The sequence below is a fragment of the Hyaena hyaena genome, unplaced genomic scaffold, assembly GCF_003009895.1.
Source record: "Hyaena hyaena isolate Hyena2069 unplaced genomic scaffold, ASM300989v1 scaffold_10, whole genome shotgun sequence".
In the NCBI taxonomy this organism is placed as follows: Eukaryota; Metazoa; Chordata; class Mammalia; order Carnivora; family Hyaenidae; genus Hyaena; species Hyaena hyaena.
In genome coordinates, this window is record NW_024080642.1 from 8,233,161 (window position 1) to 8,260,451 (window position 27,291).

At 38.4% G+C, this 27,291-nt stretch overlaps 3 protein-coding genes across 3 annotated transcripts; 1 reads left to right on the forward strand and 2 right to left on the reverse strand.

Moving 5' to 3' along the window:
- The first annotated feature begins 299 nt into the window (after positions 1–299).
- On the forward strand, positions 300–1,244 carry LOC120245215 (olfactory receptor 1L6-like). Its single transcript, XM_039252172.1, has one exon. The coding sequence runs from the start codon at positions 300–302 to the stop codon at positions 1,242–1,244; it is 945 nt and encodes a 314-aa protein (XP_039108103.1).
- Positions 1,245–11,013: 9,769 nt separating this feature from the next.
- Positions 11,014–11,967, reverse strand: LOC120246087 (olfactory receptor-like protein DTMT). Its single transcript, XM_039253410.1, has one exon. The coding sequence runs from the start codon at positions 11,959–11,961 to the stop codon at positions 11,014–11,016; it is 948 nt and encodes a 315-aa protein (XP_039109341.1). The 5' UTR covers positions 11,962–11,967.
- A 14,115-nt stretch (positions 11,968–26,082) lies between these two features.
- LOC120246145 (olfactory receptor-like protein DTMT) lies at positions 26,083–27,027 on the reverse strand. The gene has a single exon (XM_039253488.1). The coding sequence runs from the start codon at positions 27,025–27,027 to the stop codon at positions 26,083–26,085; it is 945 nt and encodes a 314-aa protein (XP_039109419.1).
- Between the last annotated feature and the right edge of the window lie 264 nt (positions 27,028–27,291).

Below are 27,291 nucleotides of genomic sequence, written 5' to 3' on the forward strand. Positions count from 1 at the left end.
ACAATGGAAGGAAAAGAAACAGAGGTTCAGAGACGTCACACTGCCTGAGAGGTAGAGCCAGATCCCCAGGTCTGTTCTACTCCAAGCTAGACACTACCCACTACCTTAGAAACTGAGATTCAGTCTCTTCATAAAATGAGGATTATTGGGTGGGCAGTGTGGTTTCCAAGCCTTTTTAGCAAGCAGAAATTTACAAACAGGACATGGAACCCCAACATGCAGACGCCTACCTAAAGGTGCCAGAACTTAGGCCTGCTCCTCATCTGCCCCCTTAGCGCCCCAGCCTGTGCGGCCACTCCATGGCCCTGACCAACCTCACGACACCCCCCGAGTTCCTCCTCCTCGGCCTCGTGGATGGAACAGACATCCACCCGCTGCTCTTCCTGCTCTTCCTCAGTGTCTACCTGCTCAGTGCACTGGGCAACCTGACCATGGTGGTGGCGGTGAGGTCGGACGGGGCCCTCCACTCCCCCATGTACTATTTCCTGGGTCACCTGAGCCTCGTGGACATCTGTTTTACCACTGTCACGGTCCCCAGACTGCTGGCCGGCTTGCTGCACCCGGGCCAGGCCGTGTCTTTCCAGGGATGCTTTTCCCAGATGTACTTCTTCGTTGCTCTGGGCATCACCGAGAGCTACCTGCTGGCAGCCATGTCGTATGACCGCGAGGTGGCCGTCTGCCGCCCTCTGCACTACTGCGCGGTCATGACGCCCAGGCGCTGCGCGGCGCTGGTGACCACGTCCTGGGCGGTGGCCCACCTGCACTCTCTGCTGCACACGCTGCTCATCTCGGCGCTCTCCTACCCGTGCCCCGCCCCTGTGCGCCACTTCTTCTGTGACATGACGGTGATGCTGAGCTTGGCGACCTCAGATACGGCGACCGCGAAGGCTGCCATCTTCTCCGAGGGCCTGGCGGTGGTGCTCACCCCGCTGCTCCTCGTGTCGCTGTCCTACGCGCGCATCCTCATCGCGGTGCTGGGAGTGCGGTCGGCGGGGGGCCGGCGCCGCGCCTTCTCCACCTGCGGGGCCCACCTGGTGGTGGTGTCGCTCTTCTTTGGTTCTGTCCTCTCCGTCTATTTCAGGCCGTCGTTTGTCTACTCAGCACGCTATGACCGCCTGGCCAGCGTGGTGTATGCTGTGGTCACACCAACCTTGAACCCTTTCATCTACAGCCTTCGTAACAAGGAGGTCAAGGGCGCCCTAAAAAGGGGGCTCAGATGGAGGACTGCACCCCAAGAGGTGTAAGGGCAGGTCCTGATTCACTGGCACTTCAATGATAAGAACGATTACAAAAAAACACCCCCCTCTTTTTCTAGCTTCCTAAAGCACTAGCAGTTTGGGTCCTGTAGTCTCTTGAGTGATAGTCAAAGAGAATTGATCTTTATCTGTATTTTTGAATTCCTGCCATGAAAATGATGGACATATTATCTAGGGAATAGAATAAAAAAATTGGGGGGGGGGAATTAAGATGAACGCAGACCTGAAACAAAGGTGACAATGTGTTTATTTTACAGGAATGGGTACATCGCAATAAGCTAAATTCATTTCTGCACGGGCTGCATGTTTGAAATAGAAGCTACTTTAAAATTTTGAAAAAATGAAAATGGGAACAAGCAGGGGACTAAGGAAAGAGCCTTGTAGCTTCTGTAGAGGAAGGGGGGAGAGTGCCTGTAGCAGCAGTCTAATGGATGGAGAGGAAAGCCGAGAAGCAGTACAGATGCAAAGAAGTTTTTAAGGAGGTTTTTTTTTGGGTGGGAAGGGGGGTGCTCCAATGTAGATCACACTCTTCTCAGGCTCCTTTTCTGGAAACTTCAGGAAACACCTAGCGTTCATCTTAATTCCCCCCCCCAATTTTTTTATTCTATTCCCTAGATAATATGTCCATCATTTTCATGGCAGGAATTCAAAAATACAGATAAAGATCAATTCTCTTTGACTATCACTCAATCCAACCTCCACTCCCATCCCAGTTACCAGTTCAGTACCTCCCCCACCTTTTCTCTCCCTGCTTTTGACACATAAATAGTGTCACTCTTTACATATTATTTTGCAATTTTCCTTGTCATGCAACAATAGTCTAGGAGATCTTTTCTTAACACAATAAATGGAACTTCTTTACTTTTAGCTTCATGATATAGAACCTTATACTGTGATATTCTACAGTTTAACCATTTTCTGATTGATAGTTATGCTTTGCCAATATTTCACTATTACAATGATGTAATGATATCCTTATCATAAACATAATAAAAGATAACATTTAGTGAGGACTTATGTGCTAGGCATTGTCCTAAGTACTCTACGTGTATGTCTGCCTTAAACCTCACAAGATTCCAGGAGGAAGATATTATTCTCATTGCACAGGAGAAGAAAGAGGCCTAGAGAAACCAAGTGGCATTACCAAAGCTGTAAGACTAAGCATTCATCTTCTTCAATACTTTGTAGTTGATTCAGTTTATTCATAATATCGAGCATATTTTAGTAATATATAAGTTCCTAAAATATAATTGTGCCTATATTTTTTCTTTTTTTTGTTTCAGTAGTATTCTCATGATTTGCAGATTGCCTCTGTAGCTGTTGGTTTTGCTTCTTTTTCACTCCCACCATTCCTCATTGGTGTCTTTTTTGTTGCCATATTTTACATGCCATTTTATCTGTTATTATTTATATTACCAAAGAACCAACATTTAGTTACTATTATTCTTTTGCTTCCTGGTTTTCAACCCCATCAAGCCTTTAGTTTCATATTTTTGAATTCCTTTCTCCTGTTTTCTCTGTGCTGATTTTGTTAGACCTTTTCCAGATTCTCAAGGCTTATGTATCCTCTCGACTTTGGGAGGGCTGTCTCTGCTAATGTCCATTGTTGGTGGAACTTGACTACACTCAGCATGGATAATACATGTCTCTTCTTTTAAGAAGGGAGTTGATGCCCTTCTTACAGCTTACTGTTTCTGCTGACTGATGCTGTTAGACTCAGCGATGTCTTCCATCTGATTCTGGGCTATGACTTTAGCTGCTGCATGGTCCCCTCACTTATTATCCTGATAGTCTCTGGAAACACACTAGCTCTCAACTCCAGCAGGGCTCCACCAGTGTACATAAGAACTTCTCAGATCTTCATGCCCCAACATGGTTGAGAACATTCATGTTTATGTGCATTCACATGTTGTATGGAATTTCAGATACTCTTCCCTAGACCAGAGCTCTCAAGATATGGCTGCCCCATATAGCGGTGGTTCTTCTGCAAATTGCCTTCTTGCAAACAAGTAGGGAAAGTTAATGATGCCCTCCAATATCCAAAACTATTTGAAGATTTTACTAAACTCCCATTTGGTTAATGAAGGACAAAGAGTAGGGCCTCACACTAACATCTGGACTCTCCTTAGAATCACTATTATTTTACATTATTCTCTTTTCCTTCCTTTTAAAATTTATTATTTTTTCTTTAACATAATTTACTGTCAAATTGGCTTCCATACAACACCAAGTGCTCAAACAACAAGTGCCCTCTTAATGCCTATCACCCATTTAACCCATCCCCCCACCAACCTCCCCTCCAGCAACCGTCAGTTTGTTCTCTGTACTTAAGAGTCTCTTATGGTTTGTCTCCCTCTCTGTTTTTATCTTATTTTTCCTTCCCTTACTCTATGTTCATCTGTTGTGTTTCTTAAATTCCACATATGAGTAAACTCATACAATATTTGTCTTTCTCTGGCTGACTTATTTCATTTAGCATAATACACTCTAGTTCCATCCATGTTGTTGCAAATCGCAAGATTTCATTCTTTTTTTGATTGCCAAAGTATTCCATGGGGGGTGTGTGCGTGTATCATCTTTATTCATTCATCTGTCAATGGACATTAGGGTTCTTTCCATAATCAGGCTGTTATTGAAATGGTGTTCAATGAAGTTAGAAAAAAGAAATAACAGAACTAAGTATTTGAAAGAAATATGCATACTTACTAATACTGATGTTAACTTTGATTGTGTATCTTCAGTCCCCAAGATATTTAACTGAAATCCTTATTAGAAAACAATAAGATAACTTAGTAAGGTAGAATATTTAAAAAATGATATACAAAACAATCAGTAACTCTTTTATGTACAAAAAAATTTTTTGTCTAAAACACAATAGTGATCCTCTCCAACACTTTTTAAATGTAATTACTTAAGACTAAATGTAGAAAGTAATATGTAGTAATATGCTAAATTATATAATATAATTATGTATTAATTATGTATAATAATGTAATATATACAAAATTCAACTAAGAAATGAAAATTTGGAATAAATAAAGATATTAATTATTTATAGTTTGTAAGACAAATGCACAAATAGCCAACTCTAATTCACAAGTCAATGTAATAATTCAGTGTCACTCCAGTTAATTTCTCAACAGATTTTTTAAACTGTAATTTAACAAAATAGATCTAAAGTATATCTGAAAGGATAAATGTGTCAGGAAAGTATTGGAAGAGAAGAACATAAAGGAGGGGTTGTCACATAAGGTACTTAAATATAAGTAATATATACTTATAATATACTAACAATATACTTATTATATACTAATATAATAAGTCCAGAAATGAATAACAATAATAATAACATAATAAGCCCAGGAAGTATATATGAGCGCTTAGGACATTGTAAAGGTAGTTTTTTTACACCTGTGAAGGTGGAGACAACTCACTTATTGAGGAAGGGGAGAAAAGAAAAAGGACAGTTGCCCTTAAACAAAATTTTGGGTGGATCAAAGATAGAGACATGGAAACTAACACTGTGCAAGAACTAGAAAAAATAATGAGATAATAATAATAATTTGGGGATAGAAAAGTATGTCAAATAAAGAAATCTTAAAGTAAAAATCAACTTATTTGTCTACTTTGAGGTTTATGATCTTAGTAAGGGAAAAACCCAACACTACCAAATTCAAAAGATGAATAACAGACTGAGGGAAATATTTCCTACAAGGCAGATAATGTGATCGTAAGAAAAAAAAAATTGATTCAAGGCTAAGGACATGCACAAGGAAAAGTAGCCAATCAATATAAAGAGATGTTTAAGCTCCCTGATACATACAGAGATTCAATTTAAAAATAGTAAAATATCATATTTTGATATCATGTTGATAAATATTTTGAGAACAAAATATCCAGAGCTGGGAACATGTAAAGAAACAGCTACTCTCATTCACTTTTGGAAGGAGTTTACCTTAGCAGAATTCCTTGGAGGCAATTTGACAAATTCTACCCAGCGATAACCTGTTCATATCCTTTGATCTAGTACACCCATTTCTAAGAATGTGTCCTTAGATATGCAGCATAAGTCCACAAGGAAACATTTGGACAAGGAAACAGAATTGAAGTATTGTTCAAAATAATAAAAAACTGAAAACAACCCAAATGTTTACCAAGGTTATTTAAATAAATTATAGTAAATGCATCCATTCAACAAGCACTGGATACATTCTAAGATGATGATATATCTTTATATGAAATCATGAATTCAAAATGTTTTTTAATAACATGATAAATGGTGTGTATAATTTAGTTTTATTATATGTAATGTTAGTAGGTGCAGAGAAAATATCTATGTACATAGAATATTCCCCAACTTCTAACTGCTTTCATGGAGGAGAGCAGAACTTTGGGGGACCTTCCATTCCACTTTATTATTTACTTCTTTGTTGTCTGGATAATTTTTTAGTGAGAATGTATTCTTTTTGTAATCAATAAAAATTTTTGAAGAGGAAATGAAATCAAAGTTGGCATTATTAAGAAGACTTTTTTTAAAAGGTGAGATTTTTTAAGGCACATTTTAATTTCATGAAGCATTTGAAAATGTATTCAAATCACAAGAATCCTCTATCCAGCAAGCCTGTCATTCAAAATAGAAGGAGAGATAAAAACCTTTCCAAATAAACAGAAATTGAAAGAATTTGTCACCACGAAGCCAGCCCTACAAGAAATCCTGAGGGGGATGCTCTGAAGGAAAGGTTGCAAGGAACAAAGATACCAGAGACACCACCACAAACATGAACCCTACAAAAGATACAAAGACTCTAAACCCACATATTTCAATAATAACACTGAATGTAAATGGGCTGAATGCTCCAATCAAAAGACATAGGGTAGCAGAATGGATTAAGAAACAAAATCCATCAATATGCTGTCTACAAGAAACTCATTTTAGACGGGAAGATACCTTCAGATTAAAAGTAAGGGGATGGAGAAATATATATCATGCTACAGGAAATCAAAAGAAAGCCGGAGTAGCGATACTTATATCAGACAAACTGGACTTTAAATTAAAGACAATCACAAGAGATGAAGAAGGGCACTACATAATAATTACAGGGTCCATCCATCAGGAAGAACTAACAATCATAAATGTCTACGCACCGAATATGGGAGCACCTAAATATCTAAAACAATTAATCACAAACAGAAACAAGCTTATAGATAAGAATGTGCTAATAGCAGGGGACTTTAATACTCCGCTTACAGCAATGGATAGGTCAACCAGACAGAAAATCACTAAAGAAATAATGGACTTGAAAGACACATTGGACCAGATGGATCTGACGGATATATTTAGAACTTTACATCCTGAGGCCAGGGAATTTACTTTCTTCTCAAGTGCGCATGGCACATTCTCCAAGATAGATCACATACTGGGACATAAAGCAGCCCTCAATAAATATAAAAGAATAGAGATCATACCATGCACACTGTCAGATCACAATGCTTTGAAACTTGAAATCAATTACAGGAAGAAGTCTGGAAAACCGCCAAAAACATGGAGGTTAAAGAACACCCTTCTAAAGAATGAATGGGCCAATCAGGCAATTAGAGAGGAAATTAAAAAATATATGGAAACAAATGAAAATGAAAACACAACAATTCAAAATCTATGGGATGCGGCCAAGGCAGTCCTAAGAGGAAAGTACATTGCTCTCCAGGCCTATTTCAAGAGATTAGAAAAAGCACAAGTCCAAAATCTAACAGCTCACCTAAAGGAGCTAGAGGCAGAGCAACAAGAACGCCCTAAACCCAGTAGAAGAAGAGAAATAGTAAAAATTAGAGCAGAAATAAACAACATAGAGACCAAAGAAACAATTGAACAGATCAATGAAACCAAGAGTTGGTTTTTTGAAAAAGTAAACAAAATTGACAAACCTCTAGCCAGGCTTATCAAAAAGAAAAGAGAGAGCACCCAAATAGACAAAATTATGAATGAAAATGGACTTATTACAACCAACCCCTCAGAAATACAAGCAATTATCAGGGAATACTATGAAAAATTATATGCCAACAAATTGGACAACTTAGAAGAAATGGACAAATTCCTAAACACACACTCACTACCAAAATTCACACGGGAAGAAATAGAAAACCTGAACAGACCCATAACGAGTGAAGAAATCGAATCAGTGATCAAAAATCTCCCAACAAATAAGAGCCCTGGACCTGATGGTTTCCCTGGGGAATTCTACCAGACATTTAAAACAGAATTAATCCCAATTCTTCTCAAGCTATTCCAAAAAATAGAAGTCGAAGGAAAACTCCCGGACTCATTTTATGAAGCCAGCATCACTCTGATTCCCAAGCCAGACAGAGATCCAACAAAAAAAGAGAACTATAGGCCAATATCCTTGATGAATACGGATGCAAAAATTCTCAACAAGATCCTTGCAAATCGAATCCAGCAGCATATCAAAAGAATCATCCACCAAGATCAAGTGGGATTCATTCCTGGGTTACAGGGCTGGTTCAACATTCGCAAATCAATCAATGTGATCCATCATATCAATAAAAGAAAAGATAAAAACCATATGATCCTGTCAATAGATGCAGAAAAAGCATTTGACAAAATACAGCATCCCTTCTTAATAAAGACTCTCGAGAAAGTTGGGATAGAAGGAACCTACTTAAACATCATCAAAGCCATCTATGAGAAGCCTTCAGCTAACATCATCCTCAACGGGGAAAAACTGAGAGCTTTCCCCCTGAGATCAGGAACACGACAGGGATGTCCACTCTCACCACTGTTGTTTAACATAGTGCTGGAAGTCCTAGCATCAGCCATCAGACAACAAAAGGAAATCAAAGGCATCAGAATTGGCAAAGAGGAAGTCAAACTTTCACTCTTCGCAGATGACATGATACTCTACATAGAAAACCCGACAGACTCCACCAGAAGCCTACTAGAACTGATCCAAGAATTCAGCCAAGTTGCAGGGTACAAAATCAACGTACAGAAATCGGTTGCATTTTTATACACCAATAATGAAGCAACAGAAAGAGAAATCAAGAAACTGATCCCATTCACAATTGCACAAAAAACCATAAAATACCTCGGAATAAACCTAACCAAGGATACAAGAGATCTGTATGATGAAAACTATAGAAAACTTATGAAGGAAATTGAAGAAGACACAAAGAAATGGAAAAACATTCCATGCTCATGGATAGGAAGAATAAATATAGTTAAGATGTCATTACTACCTAAAGCACTCTACACATTCAATGCAATTCCAATCAAAATTGCACCAGCATACTTCTCAAAACTAGAACAAACTATCCAAAAATTTGTATGGAACCACAAAAGACCCCGAATAGCCAAAGTAATACTGAAAAATAAAACCAAAACGGGAGGTATCACCATCCCAGACTTCAGCCTCTACTACAAAGCTGTCATCCTCAAGACAGTATGGTATTGGCACAAAAACAGACACATAGACCAATGGAACAGAATTGAGAACTCAGAAGTGGACCCAAAAGTATACAGCCAACTGATCTTTGACAAAGCAGGAAAGAATATCCAATGGAAAAAAGACAGCCTTTTTAACAGATGGTGTTGGGAGAACTGGACAGCAACATGCAGAAGAATGAAACTAGATCATTTTCTCACACCATGCACAAAAATCAACTCAAAATGGATAAAGGACCTGAACGTGAGACAGGAAACTATCAACACCCTAGAGGAGAAAGCAGGAAACAACCTCCTTGACCTCCACCGCAGCAACTTCTTACTTGACACATCCCCAAAAGCAAGGGAATCAAGAGCAAAAATAAACTGTTGGGACCTCATCAAGATTAAAAGCTTCTGCACAGCCAAGGAAACAACCCAGAAAATTAATAGGCAACCAACGGAATGGGAAAAGATAGTTGCAAATGACATATCAGATAAAGGGTTAATATCCAGAATCTATAAGGAACTCACCAAACTACACGCCCGAAAAACAAACAACCCAGTGAAGAAATGGGCAGAAGACATGAACAGACACTTCTCCAAAGAGGACATCCAGATGGCCAACAGACACATGAAACGATGCTCAGCATCCCTCCTCATCAGGGAAATACAAATCAAAACCACACTGAGATACCACCTCACGCCAGTCAGAGTGGCTAAAATGAGCAAATCAGAGAACTCTAGATGCTGGCGAGGATGTGGAGAAACGGGCACCCTCCTACACTGTTGGTGGGAATGTAAACTGGTACAGCCCCTCTGGAAAACAGTGTGGAGGTTCCTCAGGAAACTAACAATAGAACTCCCTTATGACCCAGCAATAGCACTGCTAGGAATTTACCCAAGGGATACAGAAATGCTGAGGCATAGGAGCACATGTACCCCAATGTTCATAGCAGCACTCTCCACAATAGCTAAAACATGGAAAGAGCCTAAGTGTCCATCAACAGATGAATGGATCAAGAAGATGTGGTTTATCTATACCATGGAATACTACATGGCAATGAGAAACAATGAAATCTGGCCATGTGTAGCAACATGGATGGACCTTGAGGGTGTTATGCTGAGCGAAATAAGTCAGGCAGAGAAGGACAAATACCATATGTTTGCACGTATAGGAGGATTAGGAGGAACTTGACGGAGGAACAAGGGGGAGAAGAAGGGCGGAAATGGTGGGGGAAAGGGAGAGAGGCAAACCATGAGAGACTCTTGAATGCTGACAAAAACTGAGGACTGATGGATGTGGGGGGGAGGGGGGGATGGGCATGAAGGAGGGCACTTTGGGGATGAGCACTGAGTGTTATGTAGAAACTAATTTGACAATAAACTATTTGTAAAAAAAAAAAAAAAAAAAAGAAAATGTATTCAAATCAAATCAGTTATTATTGTACATCTAGCAATGAACTAGTCATTGAAGAGATTAGAGAGCACCTGTCTTCAAGACACTTATAATATACTAGAAAAGAAGTAAACAAAGAAAGCATCACAATTTCTGCATAACATTTCAGAGGAAAAAAATCTACCTGGGAGTCGTAAATAGATTCTAACCTTTCTGTCACTATTTGTGCTACTTTAGGCTATATATGGGCCACCATTTTACTGTCTATAAATTCAACTATTCATAAGAGAATCATATGGTTCATTGTATATAATATGATTTTAATTCAAAAGAGATATTCTCATCCAAATATATTATCAAAAGAAGCAATCTGTCATTAACTGACAAGTGATTGGTAAATCAAAGGAAAAAGAAATAATTTTAGAGTATGGTCATTAAAGCAGTGAATCAACCAACACCTGAAATAAGTAATATAAGCAATAGAATAAATGACGATCTTTGGGGAGTAAAAAATTACAAAAGCATGTACATAATAAACTAGAAGACATTCTTCATGTAATAAACATGTTTGGCAAAAGCAAAACACTGAAGGGACTGAGAAATTTGGATTTATTTCTTAGAGAATTAGAAACTACTGTACTTTCTTTGAGTGTAGTAAACACCAAGGTTAGAGTGATATTTATCCAAATTTGAATAATAATTACTAGGTGTCCACTACATGCCAGTCCTTGTGCTACATCACCTCCCAGATTCTGTGGTAAATCCAAGACGTGAGATGGACCCACCCTTACTGACAATGGGAAAATCCCATGGAAGTGCTATTAGGGCTGCAGTAGCTTAGGTGCTTACTAGACTTTAAAGAATACTACTCATTGTCAATATTACACCTACTGTTTGAAAACATACATTAATCTTTAGAGTTCCTATCCCAGAGAAAGCTGAATTGTCCATTTTGAAAAGATTCTTCCTAAGGCTCCCTTTATGTCCTGGTTCCTCAGGCTGTAAATAAAGGGGTTCAGCATGGGGGTGACCACAGTGTACATCACAGCCATGACAGTCTCCTTGACAGTAGAATTGTTATCTGAAGGGCACAAGTAGAGACCAATGATTGTCCCATAAAAGAGAGAGACCACGGAGAGGTGAGAGCCACAGGTGGAGAAGGCCTTGCGGATGCCCCTGGCAGAAGGGACCTTGAGGATGGAGGACACAATCCGTGCATAGGATAAAAAGATCAACAGAAATGGAACAATAACGACAAGACCCCCCAAAATAAATATCACCATTTCATTTAAATGAATGTCAGAGCAGGCCAACTTTAGCAGAGCTGACATGTCACAGAAAAAGTGAGGAATCACATTATCAGCACAGAAGGACAGGCGAGCCATGAGTAGGGTGTGCAATAAAGAGATAAAAGTGGTCAGGACCCAGGACAGCACCACCAAGGAGAGACAGAGCTTGGGGCTCATGATGGTGGTGTAGTGCAGGGGAAAGCAAATGGCCACATAGCGGTCATAGGCCATGGCTACCAGGAGGAAACTCTCTAGGTCCGCAAAAAGCAAGAAGAAGTACATCTGGGCCAGGCAGCCGGCATAGGGGATGGACAGGACTTGGCTCTTCATGTTCTGCAGCAGTTTGGGCATTGTGACAGAGGAGAAGCAGAGGTCAGAGAAGGACAAGTTACTGAGAAACAAATACATGGGTGTGTGCAGGTGGGAGTCCAGGTGAATAAGAAATATTATGAGGAGATTCCCCAATACGGTGATAAGATACATGGCCAGGAACAGGGCATAAAACAGGTCTTGCTGCTCTGGCTCAATAGGCAGGCCCAGGAGGAGGAACTCTGAGATGACACTTTGGTTTCCCATTTTCATGTTGCTTTTGTTCTACCTTTGTAAGATTAAAAATAATTTGCATGAAAAGTGTGACTATATATGTATATATACACACATATATACACATTTCAGAATTTTCAAAAAGAACGTTTAATATTTTAATTAAATACCCACAAGCCATAAGGGTTAAGTTCAGTACTTCTTTCACTGGGATGAAAGTGTAATATGCATTAACTCATTTATTCCTCACAACAACCCTATGAGATAGGTACTATTTTCTTCATTTTTTTAGATTTAAAAAGTGGAGATTTATACTCATTGGGTAACTTGTCCAAGGTCCCACACCTATTAACAACAGATCTGGGACTGCAGCCCAACAGTCTAACTTTGGAGCTTGACTTTTAGTGGGGAGTGCTTCCATGACTAGTTACACATTGAAGGTTAGTAGGTAGTTTGAGACAAAGTCCTACAGATGGCAACACAGACAAAATGAGTTCTGAGAGTAAAGCATTATGGGAGAAGAAATGTGTTTTATTCACACATTTGATATTAAAAAGAGATGCCTACAGTCAGCTTCAGAATATCCATAAACACAACCATTTTCTCTTGGTCAGAGAACACAGCAAAAGGGCCAGCAAAAGCCTTCTCTATGGTAGAGGTGCACAAAAGCACCAGAAACCACAAAACTCGTGGTGCAAATCAACCAGTTCAAGAAATGGGAAATTAAAGGGGCCTTGAACTCTCAAGTTGTGAATGCCTCGAAAAATATGGATAGAATAATTTTTGAGATATTAATCTTAGACGTTTTTGTTTCTTCTCTTTTCACTTTCACTTCTTCCCATTCGATAGAGAGTTAGCTCTGTGCTCCTAGTCTCAGGACAAAAATGTGGCAGAAGAGCAAGAAATGGTCCACAAGTTTTCCTGGCTTTTATTTCCAAAAGCCTGAGCCCCAGAGTGAGGACAGAATTTGCTGGTAAAGAAAAAAATATCTTGACTAGAATTGGGAGGTGAAGTTAAGCTTCCTCCCAGGAAACCAGAAAGAGATTTCCTTGAGTTGTGGGTGGGGGGTGCAGGCAGAGGAAGGGTGAGAGAATGATCAGTGGGTCCCAAGAACAGAGATGGCAGACCTGGCAATGCTACCAGAAAGGCAGAAAAGTCAGACACGAACATTGATTCAGAGGATAGTAAAACTTTTTTAAAAAATACCATATGTGGGGTGCCTGGGTGGCTTATTTGGTTAAGCGTCCGACTTTCGCTTAGGTCATGATCTCACGGTTCATGGGTTCGAGCCCCGCGTCGGGCTCTATGCTGACTGCCAGCTCAGAGCCTGGAGCCTGTTTCAGTCTGTGACTCCCTCTCTCTCCGACCCTCCCCTGCTCACGCTGTCTCTCTCTCTGTCTCCTAGAAATAAATAAACATTAAAAAAAATATAAAAACTAAAAATACCATATGTAATATTTTTTCAATAAATCTAATGATTTAAATGAAATGGTTAACTTCAGAGACTCCTGGTGGCTCAACTGGCTGAGCATCTGACTTTGGCTTAGGTCATAATCTCACAGTTCACAAGTTAAAGCCTCGTATCGGGCTTGAGCTGTGCTGACAGCTCAGTCTGGAGCTTGCTTCAGATTCTGTGTCTCCCTCTCTCTTTTCCCCCACCTCCTGTTTTGCTGTGCTTTCTCTCTCTCTCAAAAATAAGTAAACATTTAAAAATTTTTAATGAAATGGTTAACTTCATAGAGAAAAAACACATATATGACCAATATTTACTCAGGAAACAAGAGAGGTGACCAAGTGGGATTCTCCTATTGTTTCTCCAGACCCCTTGAAGCCATTGCCTGGCATTCATTTTTTCCCTAGCCAGGCAATTAGAGCCTCAGTCTTCTAAATAAGGAGTCATGAGCTCAAATATCACCAGAGCTGCTTAACAGGATATAGCCTCCAGAGTTGACCCACCATGAGTGCCAGGACTGTGTCTATCTTGATCACTGTGAGATCAAGTTTTTTACTTGTATATTTGATGGTATTTGATGGTATCACCACATTTACTTATTCTACCTACTCCATGATGGACACTAAAGTACCACAAATTCTTGTAGAACTTATAGTCCAAAAAAAGAAGTTGTAGAGACCACATTATCTGAAAGTGGTGCAGTAAAATGAAAAAGTGATCACAAAAATGTGATATACTTGAATATTAAGGATCTAATAAGTAACTTTTATATCAAAAAACAAAGCAACGATGCTCTATTCAGAAGGAAAATACTACATATAGAGTCATCATAGAAAAAGAAAATCTAGGTGGGAGGCAAGATGGCAGAGAAGTAAGGAGCTCCGTACATTTCTCCTACACCCATCTCTCAAACAGAGAAGGCCTGAAGTCGTAGGACACTGGGCCACAGGAGTTTGGGAAGAGAAAGAGACAGAGTACACTGGGAAGAAAACCTCATAAGTGCATGTCTCAAATAAATTTTAAATCTGGATGAGACATTTTCTAAACAAAAACAAATTGAAAACCTGGCTCAATAATAAATATACATGATATCTGAATAGACCATTAATAAAATAAACATTCAAGAAGAAGTAAAAAAATCAAAGACCAACAAATATGAAACAAACTGAAAAAAATAAATAATTATCTCTAATAAATTCCTTTAGGCTAACAATAAGGATATGAAAAGATGCTTGACATTATTATGCAAATTAAAACCATAGGATACTACTACACACCCACTGAAATGACTAAAAAGAAAAAATTGACAGTATCAAATTTTAGTGATTAATATTCTCATATATCCCGGATAAAAATATGAAACAGTAAAAACACTTAGCAAACTGTTTGCAGTTCTTAAAGTTTAACATTCACTCACCCAGAAAATAGTCCTGAAAATCCACTCCTGAAATATCCCAAAAAATGAAAACAAATGTCCTCAAAAGCATGTGTAATAGAATTTGCCAAAGAGGCCTTAGTCAGAAGAGCTAAAACTGAGAAACCCAAGTGTCCAGGAGAATGGATAAACAAACTGTGGCATTTTCATTTTTATGGTGTACTATATACCAATGAAAAAGAATGAACTATAATGATTCAAACAACATAATGGATAAATATCAAAAGCATTATGTTGAGTAAAAAAATCCAGACTCAAAAAAATGTTGGCCGATTCCATTCATGAAATTCATGAGCTTGCAAATCTAATATATGAAGATAGAAACCAGAATAGTGGTTACTTTGGACATGTATTGGTACGAACTAGGAGAGGGCATAGGAAAATTTCTGGGATAATAGAAATTCTCTGTATTTAGATTAGTGCAGTGGTTACATGGGTGTAAAAGCTGTACACATAGATTTGTGCACTCTACATAAATTATACTGCAATTTTAAAAAAATCCTTGGGTCAGGAAGCTTTCTGGATTTTTCACATTTCCAAGGAACAATAATCCCCAGGTTCTACATAAAGCACCCCAGAACCTAAAATTAAATAGAAAGCTGCATAATTTATTGAAGAAGAGGGGGAAAGAAGACCTGAAAATAAAATTACAGTACAATTCTGCCTATAGAAATGGATATGAAAAGCCTAAAACACTAATAATTCCAGCTTTTCATATTTGAAAAAAGCTAATATGTTTAATTTAAATTTAGAATTAATGAATCAGAGGCAAAAGGTACTTGAAACTATCAATACCAATTTCTGATCAAAGCTCAGAATAAAATAAAAGACTACTTCCTTAATATAATGTGTTAAGATCTGCAAAAATTGGATTGTGTCCCTTCTCTGGAAGTGAGCATACTTTCATTCCCTAGATCGTTATGAAGTGGAAATCATAGGACTCCAACAAGAGATGTAATCCTATCAGAAGATTTTGTTCTCCTTTAATTACCCATTAACTGTAATGCCAGGTATCAACCACACTGCTCCTAGCAAGGCTTCTTCAATTGTTCAAACACTTTCAGGGCCTCAGAGCTCAGCAGTGGATTGCTTGTCCTAATCTACCATCAAGTTCTGCTGGCAACACTGGGCGACTGCTGGCATTGGCACAGACTGTTCTCATATCTTTAACAGCTTTACTCAAGGCAGACCGTGTGGACATCCAAACACACTCTCATTTTGCCCTGTTCTGGACATCGACGGGACAAATTAGGAAGCAAGTACTGTACTATTTTTAAATCAAAGGGACTTTGAATGGAGGATTTACAGTCTCTGCACATTGTCCTACTTGATTGCAAATATGAAGCCTGTTTTTTGTAGGAGACCTAAAGACACTGGTGTCCTTGCTTAAGAACAATCGTTGGTCAGTTCTAATTTAAGAAGAAACACAACCACTAAGTAGGGTGTCTCAGGACACATATAGGGCAATTTGCTGAGAATTTCCAAAAATACATAATAAAAAGATTTAACTTATCAAGAGTCAACATCCCACATAGTGGTAAAAATTTTAAGCTATCAAGACTTTGGAGGCAATCAGAATGAAGCATGGTGGCTAATCGAAAGCAGCACTGTCCATTGGCAATAAAATATATGCCACAAATATGAGCATTTTACATTTTATATTTTCAGTATAATTTTACATTTTCAATAAACACATTTAAAAAGGCAAAAAGTGGGGCATCTGGGTGGCTCATTTGGTTAAGAGTCCAACTTCAGCTCAGGTCATGATCTCATGGTTGGTGGGTTGGGGCCCCGTGTTGGGCTCTGTGCTAACAGCTAGCTCAGAGCCTGGAGCCTGCTTCAGATTCTGTATGGGTGTGTCTCTCTCTACCCCTCCCCTGCTCATGCTCTGTCTCTCTCTTTCTCAAAAATAAATAAAATATTAGAAAAAATATATTAAAAATAATAAAAAATGAAATAAATAAAAAAGCAAAAAGAAGCAAGTGAAGCTAATCTTAGTCACATATTTTATTTAAGTCAATATATCCAAGATAACATCATTTCAACACATAATCAATACAATCAAAACTCACACATATATTTTCCTTGAAATTCAGTGTGGATTTTATACGTACAGCACATCTCAGTTTGAACTAACATCTCAGTTCGAACTAGCCACATTCAAATGTTCAACAGCAGGGCTCCTGGATGGCTCAGTTGGTTAAGTGTCTGACTCTTCAGCTCATGTAATGATCTCACCGTTTCTGGGTTCAAGCCCCATGTCAGGCTCTGTGCTGACAGCTAAGGGCCTGGAGCCTGTTTCGGATTCTGTATCTCCCTCTGTCTCTGACCTCCTCTCCTCACACTGTCTCTCTCTTTCAGAAATAAATTTTTTAAAATATTAAAAACAATGGGGCGCCTGGGTGGCTTAGTCGGTTAAGTGTCCGACTTTCGCTTAGGTCATGATCTCGCGGTTCGTGGGTTCGAGCCCCGCGTCGGGCTCTGTGCTGACTGCCAGCTCGGAGCCTGGAGCCTGTTTCAGTCTGTGACTCCCTCTCTCTCTGACCCTCCCCTGCTCATGCTGTCTCTCTCTCTCCTAGAAATAAATAAAACATTAAAAAATTAAAAAAAATAAAATAAATAAAATAAAATATTAAAAACAAAAAAACAAATGCTCAACAGCAACATGTGGCTAGTGGTTGCCAGATTGAACAGTACGCATCTAAAGTATGACTTCTCTATGGCATACTCAGTAGCTAATTAAAATGTTTAAAAAAATTGAATAGGAGTGCTGGAAAATGGAAAATCGTGCCTTGGCATGTCAGAAATTTTGAGAATTCCTGGATCATATGAACCAGTGGGAATCAGATTGAGGAAAAGTTCATCAGAGTAACTGGCTCTCGTGTGACACGAGCTATGGAGAGGCTCGCCCAGAAATAAATGGTCCATTTCTCCCAGAAACACTAGAAAACTCTCAAATTCAGAGAAGAAAAATTAGATCACAGGGCCGTTGGGAGGGTGGATGGGAGTGCACACAACAAAGTCTGAGGAATAGAGATGAGTCCCAGATATGAAGATATGAAATACTTGGTCACAACCCAAACCTAGACATCATCCCAAGCATGTTGGCCATTAAGTAGCTGGGAGACTTTGCTGAGGCAGTCTTCCCTAGTGAAGCCAATGGGGCCAGATACAGAGGGAGATAAAACTCTAACAAAGGTCTGGTCACCACAGCAAGCACAGCAGTGAAGACTCCTAATCTGAGACTCCCCACAAAGCTTTCTCCTCCACCTTCATGGGGTCGCTGCCCCTTGGGAGTCCACCATTGAGGCTGAAGAAGATTGTAGCCAAGGAGCAGTTGGAAAGTAAGCAGATCAAAGGGCCACCAGAATCCTGAGCACTCAGCTGTTCTTCTGAGCTGCCTCTCTACAAGCTTTACTTGGAACAAAGAGGGTATAAAACCAAGTGGGGGCTCTACCACCACATACCTATCAGCAGCTCCATCCTTCTCGCTGGTCTGCACCCAGCACTCCTACTCCAAAGAAAAGCCCATCTATTTTTCTGCCCCCCCAGCTTACACACCCTCTCAGCCACCCATCTCAGTGGGTGTAGGGAAAGAGATAATGAGCCCAAACTGATTTGAGCCCAAGTTCCACACCTGTCTCAGCCTGGGGGCTGTTTAGAACCAGGGGTCTGCCCAAACTGCAGAATGACACGAAGGTCTGAGTTGCTGCAGATTAAAAGGAAATAGATGTTCTCTTATCATCTGCAGTCACTAGACCCTAACACTGTAGTTCTTATCACTGGAACTACTAGAAAAATGGCTACCCAACTCACATGAAAGTCTTGTCTCTTTTTCCTTTTAAGACTTGATTGACCCAGGGAACATTAGTAAGGGAAGCAAGAGTTAGAAGAGAGTAAGAATGAAATGGACATTATGGGGACTGGGAGGACCCCAGGGTGTGGGGAGGAACACAGTGTGTGTACACAGTATTTGAGAGCTGGGCCCTATAGCCAGTCAGCGTGGGGTGACCTTACTACACTCTTACCTGCTTCATGACCTTGGCCAAGAAACTTAATCTCCCTTAGTCTGAATTCTTTTATCAAATTAATAGAAACACAACAGTACCTAATTTATCATGCCAAAGTAAGTTGAGACAAAGTGTGGTATTTGTAAGACTACTGTCATCATCAAGTTCTGTGATGAGGATGCAGTGTTTTTGCAAGTACCCCTACCCTCATCTCCCTCTCACCATGAGCCCAGCATGTTGGTGCAAGTAGAGAAAAGGTAAAGGAGCACTGTGGGATAGAAGAAGCTATTGGCTGAGAAGAGACAAATATTTGGAACCCAATAGTGAGGATTTCCTCTCAAGTTATGAGTTGAATCTATCCATAGCTAAAGATATTAATATTAGGATAACTCTATGGAGAGTGAGGAAAACCAGCTTCATGGAAAGGAGTTCCCAAAATGCTCTCTCATCCTCTGTTTACCTTAATCACAAGCAAAATTTTCAGGAGCCTACAAAAGTCAGACTCCATCATTACAGGCTAGTAACCTTGTCAAATTACTGAACTTTTCCAACCTTACACTCCATCATCAGTGAATCTTACTGTGGGTTTGAGATGACTGGCGCTTGCAAAGGATAAAGCACTCCACAAACATGACTTATTTGTTCCCATTAACAAAAGCTCTGGTGATTCCCAGTTACACTTGGAGATGGGAATCACTGTTGAGAGAGGAAAACAAAGAAGCTGACGACTTCTAAATCATCTTGCAAGAATTGCGCTACAACTTAATATCTGTTGCAGGGGATTTTAAAGTAACTACCTCTTCTGAACTCCCTCCCAGCTTACCCAGCCTCTCCAGAGTGTGGCTCCAGAGCCTGCTTCCTGTTTGTTACTTCCCCATCATACATATTCAGCAGGAGTACCTTCCATTGTCTTCTGACTCCTCTCTTCTGTAATGGCTTGACCCCTGGGATCCCTAGGTCCCAAAGAAACTCATTAGTAACAAACCCAGTGCTTGCCCCCACCCTTGCTCCTGCATATTTCTATACCCTGAAACAGAACTCTGGGTTTACTCTAAGTTGGATCTTCTCAAGAAAGTTTTCCCCAACCATTACAGCCCACACTAATATCTTCTTTCTCTATCTGCTGCAATATCTGGCCTTCTACAATAGTTATCAGAGTCAAATACTGTGGCATTTGGCCATCACTGTTATGTGTTGTCCAATGATTGCTTCCATATATACCAACCTTGCCTTCTCAGATGGGCTTTAAACTCCATGACAGCAAGTATTGTGTTGATTCACCCAAGAAATACTTAATCTATTACTTCCTTAATGCATTCCTTCTAAAAATATTTATTGGGTAAGTACTATGTGCAAGGCCCTGAGCCATGTATTTTGGGAAAAACTGTAGACATGGTGCCTGCGCTCAAAGCACTTATAGTCTGGCTGGCAGACATGGCAACTAAACAAGCTACTACCAAGCATTACAAATGTTCTCATAGAAGAAATAAAAGATGTGATAATGCATATTAAGGACACCTTTATCTGTTAGGTCAGAGAAGACATGTTTTGTTTTGTATTTTAAAGAAATTAAAGCAGAATCTGAGGAGTTTTCCAGAAAAAGAGAAGTATCTAGAGAGGAAATAGTATATGAAAAAACTCAGGTGAGACAGCCTGAAGCTTTTTAAAAATAAAGCCGAGGTATAGTGCATGCTCTGGAAGGGCAGAAGATGGGGGTCATTGGGAAGGGAGGAAGGTGAGTGATACGGTTTAGTGATTCCTCAAAAAAGTTAACCATATGATCCAGCAATTCCACCCCTTGTGTTTACCAAAAACAAAACAAAGCAAAACAAAACAAAAACCCCGCACAACCCCAAAAAAACAGAAAACAAAAGAAAACAGAAGTAATTAAAAAAATACTTGTACATGAATGTTCATAGCAGCACTATTCACAATAGACCCAATGTGAAAACTACCATCAACTGATGACTGGATAATGTGGTATATCCATAAAATGGAAAAGCATTCAGCAATAAAGTAGAGTACTGATACATACACAATATGTATGTATGTATTTCAAGGATAAACCTCGAAAACATTATGCCAATTAAAGAAGCCAGTCACAAAAGCCACATATTATATTATTCTATTTATATGAAATTTCAAGAATAGTCAAATCTTTAGAGACATAAATAGATTGATGATTTCTAGGGAAACATGGGTAGTGATTGTTAATGGGATTGCGAGCAGGTGATGAAAATGTTCTAAAATTGATTATGATGATGGTTGCATAATTCTGTGAATATATAAAAAATAGTTAATAGTATATTTTAAATGGGTGAATGAGATGGTATGTGAATTATATGTTAACAAATCTCTAATAAAAACCAAGTCTTTTTCACTTGATCTTAGCCAAAGGCCAAGAAGCAATGAAAACCAAGTCATTTTCATTGGGAAATTTGTATATAGATTGTATTAAATATATGTATATTAATGCTAAATTTCTTTGTTTTTAAATTTTTATGTCTTTATTTTATTTTGAGAGACAGAGAGCGAGCAGGGGAGGGGTAGAGAGAGAGGGAGACACAGGATTTGAAGCAGCTCCAGGGTCTGAACTGTCAGCACAGAACCCAATGCAGGGCTCAAACCCATGGACCGTGAGATCATGACCTGAGCCAAAGTCAGACACTTAACCGACTGAGCCACCCAGGTGCCCCAATTAATGTTAAATTTCTTGAGTGTGATAATGTAACAATGTAAGAAAATGTTCTTGTTTCTAGGAGATCCTGAATGCTGAATTTAGTGCCTATATGTTTTGATGTCTGAAATTTATCTCAAATATATCAGTCATTGTATTCATTTTTTAAGTTTTTATTTTAATTCCAGTTAGTTACCATACAATGTTTTATTAGTTTCAGGTGTACAATATAGTGATTCAACATAGATCAGCCACTTTAAAAAGAAGAAGAAAGGAAAAGAAAAGAAAAAAGAGAGGGAGGGGAGGGAGGTAGTGAGGAAGAGTTTGATATAGGATATAAATATGAAAAAATGAAATATGAAGAGATTTGAGCAATTGATGGAGTATAAGAAAAATGAACTAATTTGAAATTAAGCCTGTAGCTTTTGTTTTGAATGTCACAGGTGTAATGACATAGGATTTCATCTTTAAAATCTCTACTCTCACATCTTGCTATTAAAATAGAAATTTAAAAAATAAAATAGAAATTCAGTCTTTTATAAATTTGTCACTTATGTGGTCACTTAATTATCAATTCTTATTTTTTCAATTTTTTTCCTGGTTAAAATTGAAATCAAACATCTTTTCAAACTGTTTATTCTTTTTTTATGAATCAGTAGTTATTTAGTAAAATTATAACACAACATATAAAAATGCTAAATATCAAAATCAGAGTGTTTTTACCATGTTTTAGGACACAAGATGAGGTTGAGACTTGGAACAAGTATTTATGGTAGATTAATTATATATGTGTGTGTTTTAATGTTTGTTTATTTATTTATTTATTTATTTATTTATTTATTTATTTATTTATTTATTTTTGAGAGAGAGGGAAAGCACACACAAGCAGGGGAGGTGTGGAGAGAGAGAGAGAGGTTGAAAGAGAATTCCAAGCAGTCTCCTGGCCATCAGCACAAAGCTGGACAAAGATCTCAATCTCATGAACTGTGAATTCATGACCTGAGTTGAAATCAAGAGTTAGTCACTCAACCAACCATGCCACCCAGGGTCCCCTATATATATATTTTTTTTAAAGCATAATTAAGATCTGAAACAAATTTGACAATATTTGAAAATGCATAATGCTGGCACAGAATTGGCCACTGTATTATCCTTTATAATTTTCAATATAATTGAATATTTTCATATTCATACTGTTTATTCTTTACAAATTTTCTGTTAATATTTTTTATTTATTAAGTTTTTAAAAATTCCAGTTCAGTTAATATACAGTGTATATTATACAGTTTCAGGTGTATAATATGATTCATCAATTCCATACATCACGCAGTGAACGTCATGACAAGTGCACTCCTTAATCCCCATCACCTATTTCCTCCATCCCCCTACCCACCTCCCTCTGTTAACCATCAGTTTATTCTCTATAGTTAAGAGACTGAATAACATTTCATTGTATTTATACACCACATCTTCTTTACCCATTCATCTATCAATGCACACTTGGGTTGCTTCCATATCTTGGCTATTGTAAATAAGGCTGCGTAAACAAAGGGATAAGTGTATCCCTTAGAATTAGTGTTATTGTATTTTTTGGGTAAATACCCAGTAGTGCAATTACTGGATCATAGAATATCTTTTTGAGGAATATTGATCTTGTTTTTCAGAGTGGCTGTACCAGTTTGTCTTCCCACTAACAGTGCACAAATGTGCCTTTTTCTCCACATCCTCACCAATTCTTCTTGTTTCTTGCGTTTCTGATCTTAGCCATTCTGACAGGTGTGAGGTGATATCTCATTGTAGTTTCAATTTGCACCTCCCTGATGATGAGTGATGTTGAGCATCTTTGCATGTGCTTGTTACCATCTGTATGTCTTTGGAGAAATGTCTGTTCATGTCCTCTGCCCATTTTTGAACTGGATTATTTGCGTTTTTGGTTTTTTGGGGGCTTTTTTTTGGATCATCTGTTTCCTGGGTGTTGAGTTGTATCAATTCTTTATATATTTTGGATACTAACCCTTTATCAGATACCTGCAAATATCTTCCCTTATTCAGCAGGTCACCTTTAGATCTGTTGACTGTTTCCTTCACTGTGCAGAAGCTTTTTATTTTAAAGTAGTTCCAATACTTTATTTTTTATTTTATTATCCTTGCCTCACGAGACATATTGCAGAAAAATACTGCAATGGCAGATGCCAGAAAAATTGCTGCCTGTGCTCTCTTCTAGGATTTTTATGGATTCAGGTCTCACATCTGGGTCTTTAATCAATGTTGATTTTATTTTGGGGTATGATGTATTAAAGTGGTACAGTTTCATTCTTTTGTATGCTGATCCAGTTTTCCCAATACCACTTGTGGAAAAGACTATATGTATTTTTCATATTGTATATTCCTTCCTCCTTTATTGAAGATTAATTGACTACATAATTATGGGTTTATTTATGGGTTTTCTGTTCTATACCACTGACCTGAGTGTCTATTTTTGTGCTAGTACCATATTGTTTTGATGACTACAGCTTTGTAATATAGCTTGAAATCTGGAATTGTGATGCCTCCAGTTTTGTTTTGCTTTTTCAAGATTTCTCTGGTTATTTGGGGTATTCAGTTTATTTTATTCTTATATTACTTGTAGGTGTTCTTTGTATAATCTGAATTTTAATATTGTGTCTGTTAGACATGTTACTGTCTGTCACTTCTCTTTCAACTTTGTTTATGTTATATTTTCTCCTAGATAAATTTCTTATATGTATGTGCTCAGATATGTCAAACTCACATCAGTATAAACTTGTCAGTTTCCACTAAAATAATTCCCTTGAGAATTTGATTTGGATTGTATTAAATGTATTTGAGGAGAACTGATACACTGACATTTCAAAACTCATCAAAACGAACAATTTTAAATGGATTGATTTTAGTGTATAAAATTTACTCCTCAAAAGTTGTTTAAAATGAGGCATCCAGGGTCACTGTATACATCCACTTATTGTGGCATTCTTTTTTATCTTTCAGTAAAGTTTTAAAGTTTTCTTTTTATATTCTTGAACATAATTCCCACTGCTATTGAGAACAGGGTCTAATTTTTATTGTATTTTTAATGGAATTTTTGTTATAGATGAAAGTGCATTAATTTAAATATTAATCTTTTTTCTTGCCACTATATATTTGTGGTGTGATGGCAATGAGATTTCAGAATTTATCCATTATAGCAACTAATGTTACCTTAGCTCCCTCATGGATATAATAAAATATTTCAAGGAATACAATATTAAATGAAAATGTATAATGCAAGATTATATAAACTATAAACTACTTTTATGAATATATATATACATATACATAAATGGCTGTTCAGGTAACTGGGTAGAAGGTGACATCAGAAATCAAGATATATGATAAAGGACAAAGAGCAGACCTGAGGGAACACAGAATTCAATAATGTGCATGTTGAGCTTGAACTGTTTGTAGAATCTCAAATAGAGGCGCCCAATGGATAGATGCGAATAATGATCTGGAACTCTGGAGAAGAGTCTAGGCTTCAGATAGAGATGTGGAGGTCGCCAGAACATACTTGAGGATCAGAGTGGTGGGTTTGGACACCATAACTTAGGAGGACAGCTGAGTATACATATGGACCAAGGTTGGAAAACTAGTCCATACCATCAATGGAGCTAAGAGGGTTTCTTACTTTGTTTTGTTTTTAATTGCTGCTACCCTTCTTTCTAAAGTGAAAGAAAATGAGAAGAAATTAGAGAATTACTTAGTCTGGGATCTTACATAGACTCAACAATTGACATACTATGTGACTTGCCAAGTAATTAAATGCCATATTTTTCATATTTGTCATGAGGATGATGGTAGTGTAAACATACATTTACAACGTTCTTTTATAAGGTCCAAAATATCAAACAGAAAAGAGACATCATTAAACTCTGAACTTGTTTACCAGCTTCTAGCTTCTTTCCCCATTCCTGGGGAAATAAATTTTAGGTCCCCTGGGTATTAGTTATTCCAAGGTAAAAACAAAATACACTCTTGTAGTAAAGGGCTAGAAATATCCATTTCAGGTCAGGCCAATTCAGAAAACAGAATAAACATAAGAATAAATAAGAGTGGGGAAAGGTTAAGAGATAAAATGAAATTAATCTTGCGCAGAGAGAGGTAAGTAGGAGACATTTAGAGGGAAGCTGGGAGGTGGAGATGTTAGAGCTTACTTAGTATTGACCCAAGAATATAGAGAATTATTTTAAAATTATACCACAATCAAAGCAGAGTTCAGGCTTAAAAAAACATAGTCTCCTATGATAAATTAGTTAAAGAATGTAAGGCATGAAGATCATTTAAAACAGTTCTTAAATTACACTTTTTCAGATCACCTGGGGTACACAAAGAGAAGGCTTAATCAGCAGGTCACCAGATCTCTCTTACCTCCTTCAACTATACAACTCCACTTTATCTCTTTTACATATTGAAAATTATTTAGTATGTGATTTTAACAGAAAGTTTCCATGGTAAGGAAAAAAATCTAGAATAATTCTCCCAATTATAATACTTACTAGATAGAAATATGTAAAAATATCATATGTTACCATCATACAGAGAAGGGAATTTTCTTTCCACAAAAGAGGCTTCTCAGGGCTCTCTTCATGTCTCTGTTCCTCAGGCTGTAGATGAAGGGATTCAGCATGGGGGTGACCACAGTGTACATCATAGCCATGACAGTCTCCTTAACAGTAGAATTATTAGCTGATGGGCACAAGTAGAGACCAATAACTGTCCCATAGAAGAGAGACACCACAGAGAGGTGTGAGCCACAGGTGGAGAAGGCCTTAAGGATGCCCCTGGCTGAAGGGACCTTGAAGATGGAGGACACAATCCGTGCATAAGACATGATGATGAGTAGGAATGGGATGACCAGAATGAGCCCTCCCATGATAAATATCACCAATTCATTAATTCGAGTGTCAGAGCAGGCCAGCTTCAGCAGAGCAGACATATCACAGAAAAAGTGGGGGATTATGTTGTCTGCACAAAAACACAATCTGGCCATGAGCAGGGTGTGCAACATGGCATGGAACATGGTCAGCACCCAGGACAGCACCACCAAGGAGAGACAGAGCTTGGGGCTCATGATGGTGGCGTAGTGTAGGGGGAAACAGATGGCCACATAGCGGTCATAGGCCATGGCTACCAGGAGGAAACTCTCCAGGTCTCCAAAAAATAGGAAGAAGTACATCTGGGTCAGGCAGCCAGCATAGGGAATGGATGGGACTTGGCTCTGCATGTTCTGCAGCAGTTTGGGCATTGTGACAGAGGAAAAACAGAGGTCAGAGAAGGATAAATTGCTAAGAAACAAATACATGGGTGTGTGGAGGTGCAAGTTCAGGCGTATGAGGATGATGATGAGGAGGTTTCCCATGACAGTGGTAACATACATGACCAGAAACAGGGCATAGAACTGGTCTCGTAGCTCTGACTTGATAGGTGGGCCAATGAGGAGGAATTCTAAGATGACAGTTTGATTCTTGCCTGTCATATTCTGTCTTCAGTATCTTTAGGAGGAAATTATAGTTTCCATTAAAACCTGAATTTAAAAATGAACATATTTCTATGACAAATGGCCTGCTGGGTGCTCAGCAAAGATGCTTTATATCACTCTTATCACAATAATTACCATTTCTATACTCCAAATCTCTATAATAGAATCTCTGTGATTGGAAATGACTTTTCTTCCCTTCTCTTTAACATGTAACAACGTCTCAAATTTTATAAAACAGTCTTATCCATTATCTTCTGAGAC